The following is an 18815-nucleotide window of genomic DNA, read 5'->3' as shown; positions in this document are numbered from 1 at the left end:
AAACTCTGGCGCTGAATTAATATACCCCCTTTGTTGGCACTATAATATTGTACACGATAATAACAACATACCTTATATAGAACATAGCATAAACGGATATAAGGATGCATAGCCTACTACAACAGCATTTACAGGGACAGGAGTTGTCACGCGAACAACATATAGATCCCTTGTTCTACTTCTCACAACTTGTCCAATAGGTCATCCACATATAACTCCCTATCCTGCATACTATTCTCGATTTCGCATTCTTCTATAACGGTGGCGAGGAGGAGCATCAAAAGTTTGTGAGCAGTTAACTCCTCAGTATATCGCAATTCCGGATGGTGGTCGTGCTGTTGTTCTGGGTCTTTTACCTTCGCCAACGCTATATGTTCACCGGCCACGTGCGTTTCTACATGGATTTGTTGTTCCGGCACCTGGGACTCGTCATGGGCGTGCACTATTTTTTCCATTTCTGGTACTTCAGCGTTACCGTATATTACTACTTTCTCCTCCTCGATATGTTCTAATAAATGGTTAAACCACTCCTCCGCGTTATACATACGCATTTGCCGATGTTGTTGGGCAACCCATTGTTTCCACAACCGCAGATACTTCATCTGCAGGGTGGCTGCTTCACGGAGTTCACGGTGACCGTTGTCTTGTTGTTCCGCAATGTGCTCACGCACGTATTGTTTCCATTCCGATTTGAGGGCATTAAACCACTCTTGATCCTTACATTGCCGTAGTATACTTTTGTTACTTTCCATCCAAGGGATCCATTGGGTGCAGTCCGAAGTCGCGTCCCCGGGACCTGTAAGGGGAGGACTCTGTTCCTCTTCTAACTGCATGGTTTCCATACAACTCCATGGATCGGAGTCATCTTCATTAGGTGGAGAAGCGTCCGTTCCTAACTCTATAGTTTCCATACAACTCCATGGATCGGGGTCGTCTTCGTTAGGTCGACAAGGGTCCGTTGCTAACTGTATGTTTTCCATACAACTGCATGGATCGGGGTGCTCTGCGTTACGTGGAGATGCGTCCGTTCCGTCGAAGTCAGTGGATGGATCCACGGTGGATGAAACATTGATCCCTGATAAAGCCTGGTCTGACGTAGAAACACCCAAGATACTGTTATTCGTGGCCTCGTCCCGCATCAAATCCTGCGCAAACTCCTGCACGAGTATGTGCAAATAGTCGTCTTTGACGTTTTCCCACGCGGCCGTCTCGCATTCGTTGAGCACTTCTAAATGTAGCTCGATGATGGTGCGCTTATTCACGCATGCGTGACGTCGTCGGCGGGCGGCGGGCAATCTGCCGGGCTGCCTATCCCTAATCAAGGTGTACCCGTAATCGGGTGGCGGCTCGCCGCGTTGTAGATGCTCCAATATTTCTTCGTCGAGTGGCGGTGACGGCACGTCCCGAACGGTGCGATATGTTCGTCGTCGTTTGGCGAGGTACGCAAAGTACTACAAAACAAGAAAAAGAAGGACGATGTAGAAGAGTGCATTTGTGTTAGGATGGTCTGAACAGCCCCCTTAGAAACACATTTTTCTATGGTACATATTGCGGATACGCATACACGGTGTCGCGTCGTATGTGGTTGTGCGTTGTGTGTGCTTACTTTGCCAAGGAAAAAGAGCAGGATAAGGGAACTGACGCATGCAAAGAAGATAAGAACAGGAGTAGAAAGGAAGATGTCTGTCGCAGTAAAGATGGGGAGGACAGTATTGTCGGGGTTCTTATCGGGCGCCTTACCTGTCGTATCTAAGTGTATAAATTGTGGCCTGCCTTGGGCGAAGCCACCACCAGGATTACGACCTTCAGAGATGCCAGGGTCATCCAAGGACAGACCAGGAACTTTATGCGGGACACCACTGTCGCCGGTATAAGCTTTATCTTGGGGTCCACCTCGTGCACCTTTTCCCCCTACTTTACTACCTGCTGCCCTGGTACCGTGGACGGTGGGTACTGAGGCAGAAGCAGGATCGGATGCACCCGTGTCAGAACCTCGGGGGGTAATATTAGCGGGGGGAACACCATTAATGAACGTCCAGAAATCATCGTCATGATCGAGGTTCCAGGGCGGTGAGATATCCTTGGACTTGCTACCGGACTTATCATTTGTAATATCACTTGTACCCTCGGTCGAGGTAGCTGTGTTCTCTCCTGAAGTATCCGGTGTTTGTGTGGAAGGTGTTTGCGTTGACTGAGCTGGGCTTGGGGTGGCAGTTGCAGATGATGGTTCCGTCGGTGTCACCTGGTCCTTCTTCTTTTCAGGTGCTGATGCTGATGCTCCTGTTGCTAGTTCTTCTTCTTTCGGTGCTACTGCCGCTGGTGCTTCTGCTGGTGGTTCCGGCGATGCCGATACGGGTGGTGGTGCCGGTGGCGGCGGTTCATCAACGTTCCCTAAGCTTCCTGCCCGTTCTGCTTCAACCGGTTTCGGTGATGATGCTCCTTCTGCTTCTTTCTGGGCAGGCTGCGATCCTTCCTTTTTATCTGGCCCGCTTGGTGCTGATATTACCTGTGTGCCCTGTGACGGCCCTGGTGATCCCGACTGTCCGTGTCCTTTTACTTTTGGAGCTTTCGGAACAGAGTCCTTCTGTTTCTCTTCCTCTATTATAGTCTTCACACATTCTTTAGTTTTACATGTTTTTAATTTGGGTAGTATTCTCTCTATCTTCTTCGCCATATCCTGCCCAACCTCTTCCATTTCATCTTGCACTTTCTTTTTCAATTCACGTGCCTTGTCTTGCTGTTCCTTACTCCCTGTTTTTTCCAATTTACAATCCGCCCCCAGTACTCCATAATCCCCGTCCTTTAGTCTAACCCTGTTGGCGACGAGCCATCGTTGCATTATTTCCCAGAAAGTTCTATTTTCCGCTGTTATTCCCTTCACACCCCCTTCCCCTGCGTCCTTCTCTTCACAGGAAATATTACCTACCTTCTTTTTTTTGACATCTCCAAGAACGCCATGTGCTAAATTAAATGCAAACTGTCCACCAGGTCCCTGTAAACAATTCATGCCCATTATTTTCTTCATAAATATATTTACTAGAATACATCTCATATAGAGGTCTATCTTGCTCTCCTTTTCGTCCGTGTAGGTCCGGCTTATAGGGGTCCCGTTTATATCAATCCCATGCTTAAAATGTAATGCTATTAGTGTTAATTCACACATATCCTTGTCCTTTTCATCCAACGGTTCATCAGTGTCTGGGTCAGCCTCTACATCACACATTGCTCTCATTTGACCCTGATGTTCCATGTCCTTCATGTAATCCTTAAAGTCCTTCCATTTGTTCTCTACATTTGTCCAGAAAATATCCTACATGCATATAGTTCTTATGTATGCCTGTATGAATTATATTCCCTTCTGCACTGTACGTGCCTATATAATGCTGTACATAATTATACTTCCCTTTTTATATTTATGTTCCTCCGGGTCTTATAGAAATTGTAGTAGTTCACAACATGAATACACACACCTCACGAACATATTCGCTAATTACTGCTAATGCTGTTGCATAATACAAAACAATTCTTTCTTTATATTCCTCATATACTTGAACTTACCACCCAGTCCTTGATATTGTTCTCCTTTACCCCTATATCTCTTTTCTCAATAAACTTATCCCATAATAATATTAAATAGTTCCACATGGCTCCCCCCGATCCGGGTCCTGCCTTTACTTGCGGTGTGACTGTACAAGACGAAATAATGAATGAAGGGTTAAGATTATGAATGCTGTACACTATGTAAATTCCGCAAAAGACTCAGATGGACGCACATTAACGTACGTCTGTGCCTTTTCTTCCGTCGTACTCTTCTTCCTCTACTTGTTTGAGGAAGACGGACTGTGAGGGGGATGATGTTGTTCTAAGAATCATCCCCGTCTCCCTTTTCTGAGCACGTTTTTGAATGTTTTGCCCAGTCACATGTTCGTGATGCACGAATACGTTCTCCTCATGGATGTATGTTCATCACGACGCATGTGTTTTGTCCGGACGCACATGTGTTCTTACGAACGTGTTTCGGACAGTTTTGTGCTTACCATTTTTAGTGTCCGTCGTATTCTTCGACTTCAGCTGTATTTCCGTGTGTCCTTCTTTCTTGTTTACATCGGGCTGCTCAGTTTGCACTGGTCCTGTACAGTCTTTCCTTATTCCTTGCCTCTCTATCCCTTTTACTATGTCTCCATTGGATTTTAGCAAACTTTTAATTTTTTTTTTTGCTTGTGCATTCCATCCACCCCCGTATCCAAGCATGTCCCTGTTACATTTCCCATCCATAATTAAATTTTGCATGTTAGGTAACTCCATTTTCTTCATTACATACCATGCGTAGTCTATACCCCGCGTTGCATCACAAAAAAATTCCTCCAGTTTGTACATAAATATATTTGCTAAAGCACACTTCACAAATGCCTCAGTGTCCCCTACACCAACTTTAGTTCTTTGCTTACACGTTCCTGCCATAGTCCACCCATTAGCAAACAGTAATGCACCTGTCATTGAGGTGCATGCAGTTCTATCATCCTGAGTCAGCGTCATACTGGATCGGTGTTTATCCTTCTCCTGTTCGTCCAAATACTCCAAGGACAAGCTACTACAGTTAGAACCGTACGGCCCAATCCAACTCTTGTCTCTCATATGTTGCATGAGTTCTCCATAGTGCGCCGGTATACTGTCTATTAATGTTTTCTGCAAGGAACATATGTTACATATATATTAATTATACCCTGCTGCCATATTCTGCAGTACATGACCGAAGTATTCACATATCACTATTCTACATCAATGTTTCATGTATCTAGGTGATAGTGGAGTTTCATAAGCCCTACTTATATATTGTGCGTGTGGTAGTCTCACTAATTTACACTGACGCCTACGCATTCCTTATTTATATTTTTGTTCAACTATGTATTCTTTTAGCCTTACTATTTGCGGTAACCTTGGGTTTAGTGCTCCTAATTTGTTTTCCTTGATATACAACAATAGTATTTCTTTCAGTAACTCGTAATCCATATTGTCCGTGTGCCTTCCATTATATAACTTTAATTCCTGGATAGTTCTTATATGTCCCTTAATCTGTTGTACACAGACAGAAAGGAAGAGCGCCTCTTTCTAACAGAAAGTATACATCAGTCCTACATTTGGCATGTTCCACATGTTGCGCACCTTGCCCTTATGTTCGGTTTCCGTCCCACATGGTTCTCGTTTGTGTTGCTCCTGTATCATGCATTCGATAGAATAAGGTCGTCGTCGTCATCCTACGCAATTTTTCTACAACATCGGAATCATCCTACAAGTTGCTTTATCATGTGGGCCCATATACGTATGTGTATTGTACAGTGTAGAAGGAAGAAGAACAACAACATTACATAGGAAAAAACTACATGTTTATACCGGTCCTTCATGCGCGGAAACTGCGGCCCGTATTCAGAAAAACGACGTACACCACATGCATGAACCGGATGATACATATACATGCACGTAAAAAAATATTTCAATACCGTTTCTAATATGTATCTACTTGCACTTCCACGTTCACTTCCACCAGGGGGAAGTAGTAAAAGAGCAAGGAAACAAAAGCAACACAAGGAACAACAAAAAACATACGAGCAGCTACAGAAGCAGCAGGGCGTAGAGAACGCTGGAGACCGAGCTGTGGAACGTGCTGCGGAAAGCACCTGATCCTTATTGGAACATAAGGGAAACAAAAAAAAAAAAAAAAAAAAAGGGCTCATATAATAAAAGCCCTATTAGAATAAGAACAAAAAAAACACAACAAATATGAACCAAAAAAAAACAAAAAATACGAACAAAACAAACGACAAATACGAACTAAAAAAAAAAAAAGAAAGAAACAAAGGAACACAAGATAAAAACGAAGAAGAATGAGAAAGCAGAAAAAAAAAAAAAAAAAAAAGAAAAAGAAAAAAAAACTTCTTTTATACACCCGAGTAGGAGCACCCCCCCGAATGAGGTCCCTTAAAAGGCAGGAAAGCGTGGGAGTGACAGCAGGTACCTTTATTCCAAAAAGTGGAACGTTCGGAAAATAAAAGCTACATACAACACAAGCCCATAGTACAAGAGTCGCATACAAAAAAAGTGCACATAATAGAAGCAACGAAATTAACAACAAAAAATCCGAGAAAAAACATGCAAAAGTAAGAACAAAAAAGCAAAAGAGAGGAAAAAAAGAAAAAAATGGAAGAAGAAAAAAACAAAGAAAAGAAGCAAAGAAACAAGAAAAAAAAATTTCTGTACGCCCGAATCGGAACACTTATACACAAAAAATAAGGCCTCGAACACATGGCACCGAGAAGTCTCCGATAAGGAGAAAAAGAGGGAAAGTAAAGGAAAAGGGGAAAAGTACCCCATACATCCCATAATAAGAATAATATATGAATTGGCCCACATATGCCACATTACAAGTATGTCAAAGAAAAAGAGTGAGGGACGCGCGTGGAAGAAATTCGCCCTGCCCTGCCCCGCGCCGCTCGCACGATGGCAGCTCGATGAAAGCATCACAAAGAGCACACCCGGAGAATGGAAAAAAAAAAAAAAAAAAAGGGAACAGGAAACAGAATAAAAAGGAAATGAAAAAAAAAATAAAATAAAAGAGAAAATAAGAGTAACGAAGGTTAAAAAAAAAAAAGCTTTGCTATAACCATAGTTCCTATAGAAAAAAAAAAAAAGAAAAAAGTCTGTACTATTATCCTTAGGTCCTAAGAGTAAAAAAAAAAAAATTGTTCTCTCTACAGATTTGTTTAAGCAGCAAAAAAAAAAAAAATAAGCCCAAATGAAAAAACTCTCCATAGAGAAAAGAAAATAACAAATGAGGAAGGAACGTGTGGCCCTCTTAGGGGAAACATAAAAGCATTAAAAATTTTCCCGTTTCCTCATTTTCCTTTGCGTTTCCCCGTATCTATTTGGAAGACGCTTACGGGAAAAATTGGGCATAAGAGGAAAAAAGAAAGGAAGAAGGAAAACAAAGGAGCGAAAAAAAGAAGAAGAAAGGAAAAAGAGGAAGGAAGGAAGAAAGGGGGTGGTAGGTCTCGTGGGCATGCGGTCGTCTCGATGTATAGGTCTGGATGGAGTGTACTCGGTGGACTGCCTGCACAGGGATGGGATGGTAGCAGTACAACTTTTATTTGTTGTCGCCGTCATCTCGCTACCGCTGCCGCTGCCGTCGTGGACGTTCAACGCAGACATGTGCGTTGTTGTTGCCCGGTGTGCGTGTTTGTGGCCTTCGCGTTGTTCTCCCCGCCTGCGTGTTGTTGTTGGTGGCGGCGTCCATACTATTCGTACGGTACGTGCCGGACGATTATTCGTATCCGACTGTATACTCGTATTCATACATGTCATATTGGTATTCTTACTATTCGTATCCGTACTATGCGTATTCGTACCTGTGTGTTTATCAATTTCCTGCTGCACCTTGTCCTTCGCCCCCTCAAAGGCCTTCTTTGCTTCGTCCCTTATTTCCTTCTCTACTTCCTGCATCTTCTGAATTCCAGGTTGTGTCAAAATTTTACTGATATCTCTCTCTCCTTCTTTTGCGTTCTCCTGAATATACTTTTCCCAATACTGCTCACAGGGCCAATCGCGCTCCATTTTTTGTATTTCTTCCATTATTCCGGCATTATACAATAACCATTCTGCTATCTTCCAATTTATTGCTGTTATGTTCCTTGTATGACCTACATATCCACACATTGTGCACGTTCCGTCCATTACAGGGCCTTGCAGCGCTCCATGTCCACTTTGCCCTTGGCTTTGCATATTCTTGAATGTTTGCCAAGCATACTCTGTACCTCTTGTAAACGGAGTCTTACGTTCACAATACTTGGTTTTCAATAAGTGCCCCAAAACATGGGCCACTTCACATCTTAACCTGTTGACGTCCTCATTGTGTCCCGGCTGGTTTGCAAACCACAAGGCTCCCGACATGATTCTACACCGCATCATATCGGGCACCCTCTGTGCCTTATAGTATGTAACGTCGTTCATATCATTCCAAGATTTATTGTCACAGTTGGCACCAAGTGCGTCAAAGTTATCAGTATTGTCCCTCAAATGTGCAATAAACTCCTCCAACACCTTCTTCACGGGTTCCCAATCTTTTTCCTAAATGTTGCACATGCAAATAAAAAAATATGCGTGTAAACACTTCACTTCCATGCTACCCGTCGGATGCGTCGATACCTGCACATATGCATGTAACTTTATGAATAAATTATCGTTGCCTTCTATTCCTATGTCTTTCCCTTTATTCCTGTTCCTTTCTCTCTTTACGCTAACTTACAGTATACTGATGCCCCACGTAGATTGCCCTGGGCTTCCACTCCGATATTTTCTTCCCCAGACACTCCTCCCGTTCGGTCTTCGCCCTCATCGTCGTTGACGTCGTTCCCGATGACGTCGTCTCCTTCGTTGCCACCGGTTTCGCCGCTACTGGTTTGGCCGGGGCGGGTTTAGCCGGGGCGGGTTTCTCAGAGCCGGGCTGTGGTGACCGTGTTTCTGAGTCTGACTTGCCTTGTGGTGGTGATGGTGCTCCTGGTGATGGATCCGCCGCGGAAGTACTCTTCGGATCCTTCGGTTCCCCAGTACCTGTAGAGTCAGGTAGGTGGAAGAAACGTGTGCACACTGAACTTATGTTTAGGATGCTTGCCCACACGGTCGGCTGACGACGGTTGTTGTGGTCCATCGCTCACGGTTGGCCACGGTGCGAACGGTGGTTGGCTGGTGCCACCACGGGAAAAGGCTCGCTCTCTGTCGCACCCACACAACACTCACAACACACAACACACACAGTGTGTGTGTCGGTCTGCATCTACGTCGACGTCTCTACGTCTCTACCTGGACGTGTACAGCGCGCGGCCGACCGTTCGGTCTGTCGCTCTGCCGCTGTCATTCTCATTCGACGTTGGGTTTCTCTCTCTCCGTGTTGTCTCTCACTCTCTCCGGAGAATTGTTGTTTCTTTTTTTTTTTTTTTTTGTTTTTTACTACTATTCCCTTCTTTGGGACATGGATCCGTGTACTGTGATGAACACTGTCAGCTGAGGACACTGTTTTTGCTACTCTGTAAAGTGGAGTACTCAGGGGTGGTATTCCCTTTACCTTTACATTCAGGTCCAGGTACAAATGCAATGCTAACTCTTCCGGTCCCTAAGGTTTCCTCATTAACATTCTTGGGGCACGTAGTTTCCTTACCTTTGCTTTCTGTGGGTACCTGCGTAGGATGTTGTCCTGCTCCCTTGGGTCCCTCTGTTCCTACTCCACTGTCTGGTGGTGGAGGTGGTGGTGGTGGTCTTGCTGGTAATACTGGGGATGCCGGTACTTGTGGTGCCGATCCTGCTCCTGGTGGCGACCCCGACTGTGACCTGCCGCCTCCGGTATCCTCGAGTTTGGGTACTGATACTCCTCCTCCTGATGGTGATCTTGGCTTCGGTGGCGGCGCAGGTGGTCTTACTTCGTCATTCGATGAGGCGCTGGCGCCCTGTCCTTTTTTTTTATCTTCTGGTGCAGCTGCAAAGAACAAAGACAGAAGGAAGATGATAAAGTAGAGGAAGGTGTTAGAAAAAAGCGGAGGGGACTCATCAAAAACGAAGGAACGGTGGTCGGCTCGACGACGGGCACAGTCGGCGCGTTGCATGGGCCGAGATGGACTCGGTGGACTGGGTGAGGCGACAGCAAGCGTACGGTGAGGTGGATACATGGTAGTAGTACCCTTTTATTTGTTGTCGCCGTCCCTGCTCGCCGATCCGTCATCTCGTCGTCCTGTGTCCCTCGTCGCCGCTACTGCTGCCGTTGTGGCAGCCGCCGTGCTCGGCTCAACGAAGGGACCGTGCTGTTGTTCCGCCGTTCATGCATGTTGTTGTGGCCGTTGCGTTTGTGGTGGCGGCATGCGTATGCGCAGTCGTATTGGTGGCGATCGTGTCCGTGCCGTCCGTGTTAATATGCGGCCGTGTGCGTACTGTGCGTGTTGCTCTTGCCCGTATTAGTAGCACTCTGTTCCTTTACTGTTCTTACCATTCGCGTCCGCCTTCTCATCGTCATCATCGTCCTCATCATCGTCGTCGTCCTCATCATGGTCGTCGTCGGAGTCTTCGGCCTGATAGTGAGTAATTGGGGATTTAGCATGTTCCCTCGCGTTTTGCATTACTCCTTTTTTCAGCTTCCGCACCAATACCTTGATTTTTTTCCCTAATTGCTGTATAACTTGCGTCTCCTCTTTCTTCAGTTCTATCTTTTCATCCATCTTATGTTTACCCTGCGTGGCCCCGTCAAGTTCTTCTAGTTTTTTCGTACATATGCGTTGTATGCGTGGCCCTGCAAATTTTTGAGTCAAGCTTTTGTTGTTCTCTAACCATCCCTTAATCTCTGTTCCCATGTCGAAGTTCTGTGTTTGTATGTTTTCAAACACTCCCTGCCCACATTTACTTGTGGTTATTAAACCACCCCCTGGCCCGTCTTCCAGCTGTTTCATGGTGTGCCATGCATTATGTATGCCCATTTTACTTCTGCATGGAGTTGCCAGCAGTATGGACATAAATATATTTACTATGGCGCACCTTATATATTCCTTCAACGGTTCATTATTAGGGTCGTTAGTTTTCGAACCGCTGGACTGCGGGCGCCACCCATTCATGAAATATAATGCTCCTGTCATGAGTCTGCACATAAGTCTGTCGCCCACCGTCCTCGCGTACACTGGTCGTTCATACCCCGGATACTTGTAACCCGCGTTCAAACAATTAGCTGCATAGCTGTCTAGGTTGTCATCTTCCAAACTTGCCACAAATTCTGTGAGCAGCGCTCTTGTATCTGTCCATAAACTTGTCTACAATTGCAGTAAGGCGAAGGCGAATACATATATTCCATTTTGATATTTTCACAGGACGATGCTCACTTTGCCCTGTCCTATATTACATTCTAATTCTGGGATCCTATGCTCACATCGGGCATATGCGTCCCGTTCAAGTAACGTGAACATATCTATGATGCAAACTGAGTACCCTGTGTATCGTCCACGTATACACATGCATATGCATAGGCGCTTTCTGTCTCCATTTTTCCCTCACAATAAATTACCATATATCCTGTTCCATCCCCCCCTAGTGCCCTTGCCCGCACATATTGTGCTAATAAAGCCCCTAACGTCTCATACGACATATTGTCTCAACCATAAACCAATATAATGGAACGAATGATATCATGATCTCTCAGATAACGGCTTGAGTATAATATGCGCACAATATTCTATTACGTATTATGCAGTTTCTTAGGCAATTGAATATGTCTTGCCTTATAGGGTTCCTTCTGAAAAATGTCCCATTAACAAACTATCCCCTATCTGAAGTTAAGCACACATCCCATAACGCGTGGGATTTGGAAGAAGGAAAAAAATGAAATCAAATAAGGGAAACAAGAAAAAAAAAGTGATGCACAAACAACACATCCCTACAAATTCTTAACAACATGCTGTACACAATACAGAGCAGACTCTTTCTCTCTTGTACACATGAAGAATGTCCCCCCGGCAGAGAAGACAAAAAAAAACAAGGAACAAAAGCCTAGAAAACAAAAAAAAAAAAAAAAAAGGAAAAAAAATATAAAAATCACTACTCACTGTCATGAATACAACGCCCCCCCGCCCTTTCTACACCGGTCTCCACTGAACGCCTGTCACACACACTGTCTCTGTGTGTGCGTACACCTAAAAACCGCAGTATAACAACAACAACAATTTTTCTTCCGTCGTTGTCGCATCCTCGTAGGAACGAGGAGCATTGTCTCTCCGAGCAAACGCATGCGACGAAGTAGCCGAGTGTAAGAACGATTCGACGAAGTAGCGGAGTGAGGGATCCAGAGAGGGAGCATAGAGCAGCAGCAGACAGAGCGGGGTGGCGGAGAAGGAACAAACATATTGTGTGGGGCAGCAATAACGGCGTCAACGACGGCAGAACAAATTGATGTTGTTGTTCGGTTTTAGGTGTACGCGCACAGAGAGACAGTGTGTGAAGGGGTTTAGTGAAGAAGGGGGGAGGCGGTTATTCATGACGGTGTGTAGTATTTTCCTATTTTTTGCTATCCTTTCTTTTTTTTTTTTCCTTTTTTTTTTCCTTTTTTTACTTTATGTTTATCTGTCTGTTAGTACTATGTCCAATTCATGGTGGAATACTAGAATCAGCGGCTGCGTGTCCAACGGCATATTAACAACCTACTGTGTGCATATGTTCTAAGTCCGCATAGGGTGAAGACTGAATATATGCAATATTAACATATGTACGCACGTATTGGGTTAGTATGACGTCATGGTAATATCAGCAGAAGTGGAATTATATATGAGCATAGCAATAATATCATGGCTGAAAATTTGGCAGAAGTCTTGGTGGAGTATGTAGAACAGAGACAAATAGGATCTGATAAGGGAGAAGGCCAAGGAAGGAAGAGTGAATTCAGTGTAAGTGATTATAAAGAGCTAATAGGATAATTCAGTGTATAGTGGTCATTGTATACAAACAGAAGTATAAAATGTATTTTGGGCGCACGATGAGTATTCATGCATTATAAAGTAATGTTGTTAATTCACCAGAGTGAACAATATATGTCAAGAGAATAGCATTGATTCTGTGTTAGGAACAGTCAGGAAAGGGAAAGGATGACAGAGCATATATTTGTGGACATGTGTTGTTATATTTACAGGATATGCTCTGGGACGACATAGAAAAACTATTCAAGGAGCTGACTGATAAATTTAAAGAGCAGAATACTATGGAGAGTGCGGTGTGCGAGGCACTCTATGGGAAAGCCCCGACGTTGGTACTACAGAGGCTGATATGCCGGCACATCGTGAAAATATTTGTATACATGGATGGCACGGCAAAAGTAGTCCAGGGTGTGACAGAACTAAATGCCGGGCAGACGCGTTGGAGGGACTATTTCAAATGTGTGGTAGGGAATGTGACATTAATAAAGTTATTTGAGCACAACTGTGCAGCAACGGACATTATAAATCAGGTGTCAAGGGAAATGAGTAAAATAAGTGTCCTGCTTGGGGGCAAGAGTAACAGCAAAGAATGTGAGGGCCTTGATTATGATAGCCTGACAATTGGCACGAAGTTTGTTGCTGGAACGATGGGTGAATGGATAAATAAGTGGAGAATAACATCCGTTGGAGGGTTAGGTGGGACACGAGCAAACAGATCATGTAGTAAACCAGGAAATATAACGACGGAGACAGGGAAAAAAGATAGTGAAGATGCGGATGTAGTTAAACTGTTGAAGGACAGCACTGCAAGAGATGTAGCGGGATTAATAGAGAAAGAGGCGAAAATAACGGAACACGAGAGGAAAAGAATAATGGAGGCAGCGCAGGATAAAGGAAGAGCGAAAAGTGTACTGGACGAAGTAATGCGTGAAATAGAACGCAAAGCGAACGGCCACGGAGGGGACATTCAGGTGCAAGGTAAGGACGGGGGAAGAAGCATAGAGCAGTGAAAGGGGAAAGGATAAAGTAGGAAGGGATGAAAAAACAAGAAGAGGAGAACGCAACAACATACCACAAGACCTTCCTGGATTCTAGGTCCCTAAGGACAAGATAACATAGGCATTCCCTACAACTTTTTGCCATTGTTTACAGATCCTAGAGCCCCCAAACCCGCCACCGGCACAACACCACAGGAACCGTCAGGTAAGACCGATGGGAGAAAGTTCTAATACACTGCGCACGGCCCCCATGTAGACCGTACGACTGCGCATATGGATGCCACCACAACAACACGCACACGTTGCGGAACAGCACAAGGCTGCGTTGAGCCGAGGTGTGCGGCGACGACGGATGGAGCCACGGATGGAACGGTGACGACGCAGCGGGACGAGATGACGGCGGCAACAAATAAAAGTTGTACTGCTACCATACCATGTCACCGTACGCTTGCTGCCGCTACTTGACCCCACCGTCCGCCCCTTCTTTCTACCACGTGTGTCCTTGTTGTATCATTTTGTCGTTTTTCTTCCTTGCTTCATTTGCAGCGAAGGAGAAGGAGAAGAAGAAAGAGGAAGGACCACCAGCTAAGGTACCAGAAGTGCCGAAGACGGTTTCCCCGGACAAGAACACACCACAGGCAGGCAGCGGACCAGATAGCAAGGGTAGGAATGATGAGGGGTTACCGGACGCCTTACCACAACCCCCATCGGCCGCAGGGGCAGGTGGGCAACAACCAGGTCAGGGACCAGGACCTGGACAACAACCCCCACCACCTCCACCTGCACCGGCAGGAGAAAACGGGAAGAAGGGAACAGAGGCCCAAACGCCAAAGGAGCCTGTTACCCATGACCAGACGGACAAAACTACAGGTAAGGAAACTACTTGTACCAAGGTTACGACTGTGTCCAGTGCTGGAGAATCATCCCCTGGAAAGAATGCTGATCGTATTCAGGAGAACCTAGGTGGCACAGGGCATTCTACAATATCTATCTCTGTTCCAATTACCACGCCCGAATGTTCCGACAAAGGTAACAGTGTTTCACATGAACATACTTCTGGCATTGCACACTGTGTGGCAATACGCCTGCTGGAATATTAAAGGGAGAAAAAAAGAAAAGAAACAACTTTTCCGGCGAGAGGGACAGACACCACGGAGAGAGAGAAACCAAACGTCGAATGAGAATGAGCGGGGCGTCAGAGCGACAGCGATGGGTCGGCCGCAGGATGTAGACGTCGACAGACACACACACTGTCTGTGTGTTGTGTTGTGTGTTGTTTGTGTTGTGGGAGACCGAGAGAGTGTCTTTTCCCGGAGTGGCACCATACCACCCACCGTTCCCCTACGGCCGATTCTCCAACGCCCGTGAACCGTGAAACGACGGACCGTGTGGCCAACCACCGCACACAACTTTAGTTTCATCATATCCTTCTTCCCCTTTGTTCGAATGCTCAGGTCAAGCCGATGCAAGTGCACCGAAGACTTCGGTTCAACAAGAGCATGCAAAGTCACCACAGTCGGCCCCACCACCACCAGCCGAACCAGATCCGGAACACGGTAAAGGCGAAGTAACAGCGTCCACAACACCATCATCAGGAACAGCACACCCGGCGACAACAACAACAGGACATATGGAGGAAAAACCCGTTGGCAACACAGAACATGCTACACCTACAGTTCAGTCATCCGGTGAAAAGGCTGAACCTGCAGCTCCAGGGGAAAACACTGACAGGGCTGATAACAGTCAACCCGCCAGTGCAGGACCCGTCGCACCGAATGCGGTAGTGAAGGGGGGGCCTATTCAACAGGAGGAAGACCCCCCTCCTCTCAATCCACCCAAACCAAAACCGAACCCGAACCCAAATCAATCGGGTACAACCCGTACCGGCCCCGGCGGCATGGGCGGAGAACCGCCCTCAGCAGGTGGTGGTGGAGGAGGTAGTAGTGGTAGTGGTGGAGGAGGAGGTGCTGGAGTTGGTGGAGGTGGTGGAGCAGGTGGTAGCGGCACTGAACTTGTCACCCCTTCCCTGTTCCCCGACTTAAAATGGGAAGCTGTCAAGTGGTACACCCCCGCGATCATCCCCGCGGTTGTTGGTATTGGGGTCATTGCGTTCTTCCTATGGAAGGTAAGTACAGCCACAACGAACATACTACAAGGGATACCGAGTGGAAAATGGAAGCACAACCGTTGCCATGCGCCATCCACTGTTCCGTCCCATGCTCCCAAAAGGAACGCGCACCAACTTTACACTATTTGGACTACTCGACAAAGAAAACAGAAAAAAACAGAAAAAAAGAAGCTTACTAGAGATGTGCGTCCCGAAATTCGAGCACGCGTATAGTTGCGGAAAAAAAGGATGGGATGGTGCGACACTATATTAGATACTTGGGTACACAGAGGGTAAAGTGCACATAAATGTCATGGTATACAGTATTGGATTCGTATGTATATACACATGTAATTAAACACATTTGTTAAATTTCAAAACAAAAAAAGAAAAAAAAATAAGCCCTAAAAACTTAAGCCCCCCAAAAACTTCTTAACCTGCGAACCTTACCCCCACAAAATCTTATATCCGCAACCGGGAATACTGAATACGCATTCCTGAACCTTACAATCCTTAAACAGTAAGCCTTAAACCGCGAATCTTAAATTCGTATTCAGCAACCTCGCAAATCATGGAACCTTACAATTCTCAGAGCTTACAATCCCGAAACGTCACAATCCTGAAACCTTGCAATACGGAAACCATACAATCCAGCAAACCTTGCAATCCACAAAACCTTACAATCCAGGAAACCTTACAATCCTGAAACTTTGCAATCCTGAAACTTCAAAATCATGAACTCCGCAATAATAAAATCTTATGCCCTAAATCCTAAATTCTGAGCCCTAAACCTTATAATACAATTTCACCATACTTATCCTTTATTTATATATGCTCCTTACACTCTTAATTAAATCCATTCACACTTTTTCAAAAAGGAGATCGAGATGCGGGTATACACGCACAAGAACGTGGTGAAACTCCTTTTATGCATTTATTATTTATCACTACGCGTAATAAATCTCAGAACGATATAAATGACGACCCCTATAAATAATAAACGGCCACGACACATGTATACTTATGCCAATAGGCCATAGTAAGAATCCCTCTAAACACTGATACAATGTAACTTTCAGCCCGCAGCTCTACACCGCAAAAAATGTTTTGTCGCCGTTCTTATATGTAAAAGGGGTATACTTTATTCTGTTGTTACTAACTTCCTCACCCATATATCTAACTTAAAAATAGTAAAGTGTTATTCCACTTGCGGAATTCCATAATCCGGTGTATACAATTTGCTCCCATTACACAGTTAAAACGGCGACATGATTGATGAGCCCGTGCTGAAATTGTGAAAAATATTTGACCACTTTAAGTAATATGCATCATATAATATGTACCAAAAATGGGTTCTTCCGTTTTTTTCCGTACTTTCTTCTTCCTTTATATTAGAGTGCACGTGAACTATTTATTCAAATCATATTTATATATTTAGGTAAGAATAGTGTATGATGTACAAAATTGATTTTATCAATGTTCACCTTTAGCCAATGAAGAAAAGTATTACACGCATAATTTATACACCTAGATGTGGAAAAACCGAAAATAATAGTTGTATAAGTCATACATATAAACACGCAACATATCGCCACTTCAAGCATTTTCTACACGGAAGGAAAAAAGAGGAACACAATGATGTTGCTTGTGAAACTATCTATATTTATTTTCGTCCTGTTCTTTGGGCAAATTGCTGATTGTGTATGATAAGAACAACTGCATCCTGCGTGTTTTCACGTTTATTATGATAAGCTCGTATCTTTTTCATAATTGCGATAAACCTTCCGCCTATTTATGGTCACGTTGTATATCATTCTATATACACCACAACACTCGCACATATTCCCCCTTTTTTTTGTACATGTTAGGCAAGTACACTAGGTACATCATCGGGTAATGTCACAAGCACATATGGCACTACGGATGCAATTACAACCGTATCGTTTAGCGATGGAACTACAGTTGGAACGACCACCGTATCGTTGAGCGATGGAACGGATGTAGGCAAACGGGGTCAACGTAAATTTTACGACGATACGTCTACCGATAATTCCGTGAACAACACGATGTTTGATAACATGAGCAGCAAATTAAAACCCAAGGTCCAAGTAAAGGAGCCACGACATGTAAAGACAAAGCCACAGGGGGGAACTGCGAAGGACAAGCTGAAGGAATATTGTCAGAAATTGAAACGTTGTAAAATGGGGAGGAAAGGATGGTTGGGTCTTATATTAGTAGTCTCAGTTATTTATACATTTATTCAGGCCTGCTCATACCCGATCGTTTATCTCCTGCTTAATGTTGTCGCCGATGTTTGGAACAGACCCGACTGGCCCCTTTTTGCATTTCCCGCACTTATAGCGCTCATTTATTTCTGCGCGTTATTGTGGTTCTGCTATTCAAAGAAAGGAAGAAATATATTAAAGAAAATTTGGAACGGTATAACTTCCTCAGAAACAGACAAAAACCTGGAGGTACTCGAGAAAACTGAGGTACCTAAAGAACTGGAAGTAACAGAGAAGCAGAAGGCACCGGAGAAACCAAAAGTACCAGGCAAACTAAAATTACCTTGGAAACTTAAATTATCGGGGAAACCATGAGTAACTTCCTGTATTCTACTTCTGGTAGACTATGTGGATGTTATAATATGTTATTCGTCTATTTACAGGATCAACCTGTTTGTGATGTCGTATACTGCTTGTATGATATGGCTCATTTTTCCTTATAGAATTTACCCTATAGTTCAATTCTACATTGTCATATTGTTTGTACTTTGTCAGAATATACATAGTTGTTCGTATATATATATGTTGTACAGTTAGTTTATAAAATAAGTTTTTGATGAATATTATTATTGGGAAACCCATAGTAGGAAAAAAAAAAGGAAAGTTCTTCCACATTCCGTATATATAATGCAAGACTACTTTATATCCTACATGTAACAAACACTACATTATGCTTCCCATGCATACAACATGTAGCAAGTATTTTTATAAAATGTAACATTCTTCTTTTTTTTTTTTTCCTAACACTTCCAAAATTTCTGGCGCTGCATTAATATCCCCCTTTTTTGGCACTATAATATTGTACACGATAATAACAACACACGCTATGTAGAACATAGTTCAAAGGCCCATAGTGATGCATGACCCGTTACAACACCATCTATAGTGACAGCGTTTGTCACGGGAACGACATACACACCACCTGTTCCTTTTTCCTGGC

General features: G+C 44.3%; 2 protein-coding genes across 2 annotated transcripts; one reads left to right on the top strand and one right to left on the bottom strand.

Moving 5' to 3' along the window:
- Nucleotides 1-182: 182 nt before the first annotated feature.
- On the bottom strand, nt 183-11167 carry AK88_01948 (uncharacterized protein; the record flags this gene model as incomplete). Its single annotated transcript, XM_012479583.1, has 11 exons — nt 183-1451; nt 1607-3310; nt 3559-3669; nt 3784-3840; nt 4009-4686; nt 4924-5073; nt 7300-8118; nt 8297-8601; nt 9113-9520; nt 10025-10835; nt 11087-11167. 11 exons carry the CDS (start codon nt 11165-11167, stop codon nt 183-185), a joined length of 6393 nt encoding a protein of 2130 aa, XP_012335006.1.
- A 1192-nt stretch (nt 11168-12359) lies between these two features.
- AK88_01947 (uncharacterized protein) lies at nt 12360-18190 on the top strand (the record flags this gene model as incomplete). The annotated part of the gene is made up of 6 exons (XM_012479582.1): nt 12360-12458; nt 12701-13463; nt 13638-13688; nt 14030-14512; nt 14938-15608; nt 17459-18190. 6 exons carry the CDS (start codon nt 12360-12362, stop codon nt 18188-18190), a joined length of 2799 nt encoding a protein of 932 aa, XP_012335005.1.
- Between the last annotated feature and the right edge of the window lie 625 nt (nt 18191-18815).

Source organism: Plasmodium fragile (genome assembly GCF_000956335.1).
Source record: "Plasmodium fragile strain nilgiri unplaced genomic scaffold supercont1.18, whole genome shotgun sequence".
In the NCBI taxonomy this organism is placed as follows: Eukaryota; Apicomplexa; class Aconoidasida; order Haemosporida; family Plasmodiidae; genus Plasmodium; species Plasmodium fragile.
The sequence above is the reverse complement of the archived record's forward strand: the minus strand, read 5'-3'. Positions and strand labels throughout refer to the sequence as shown.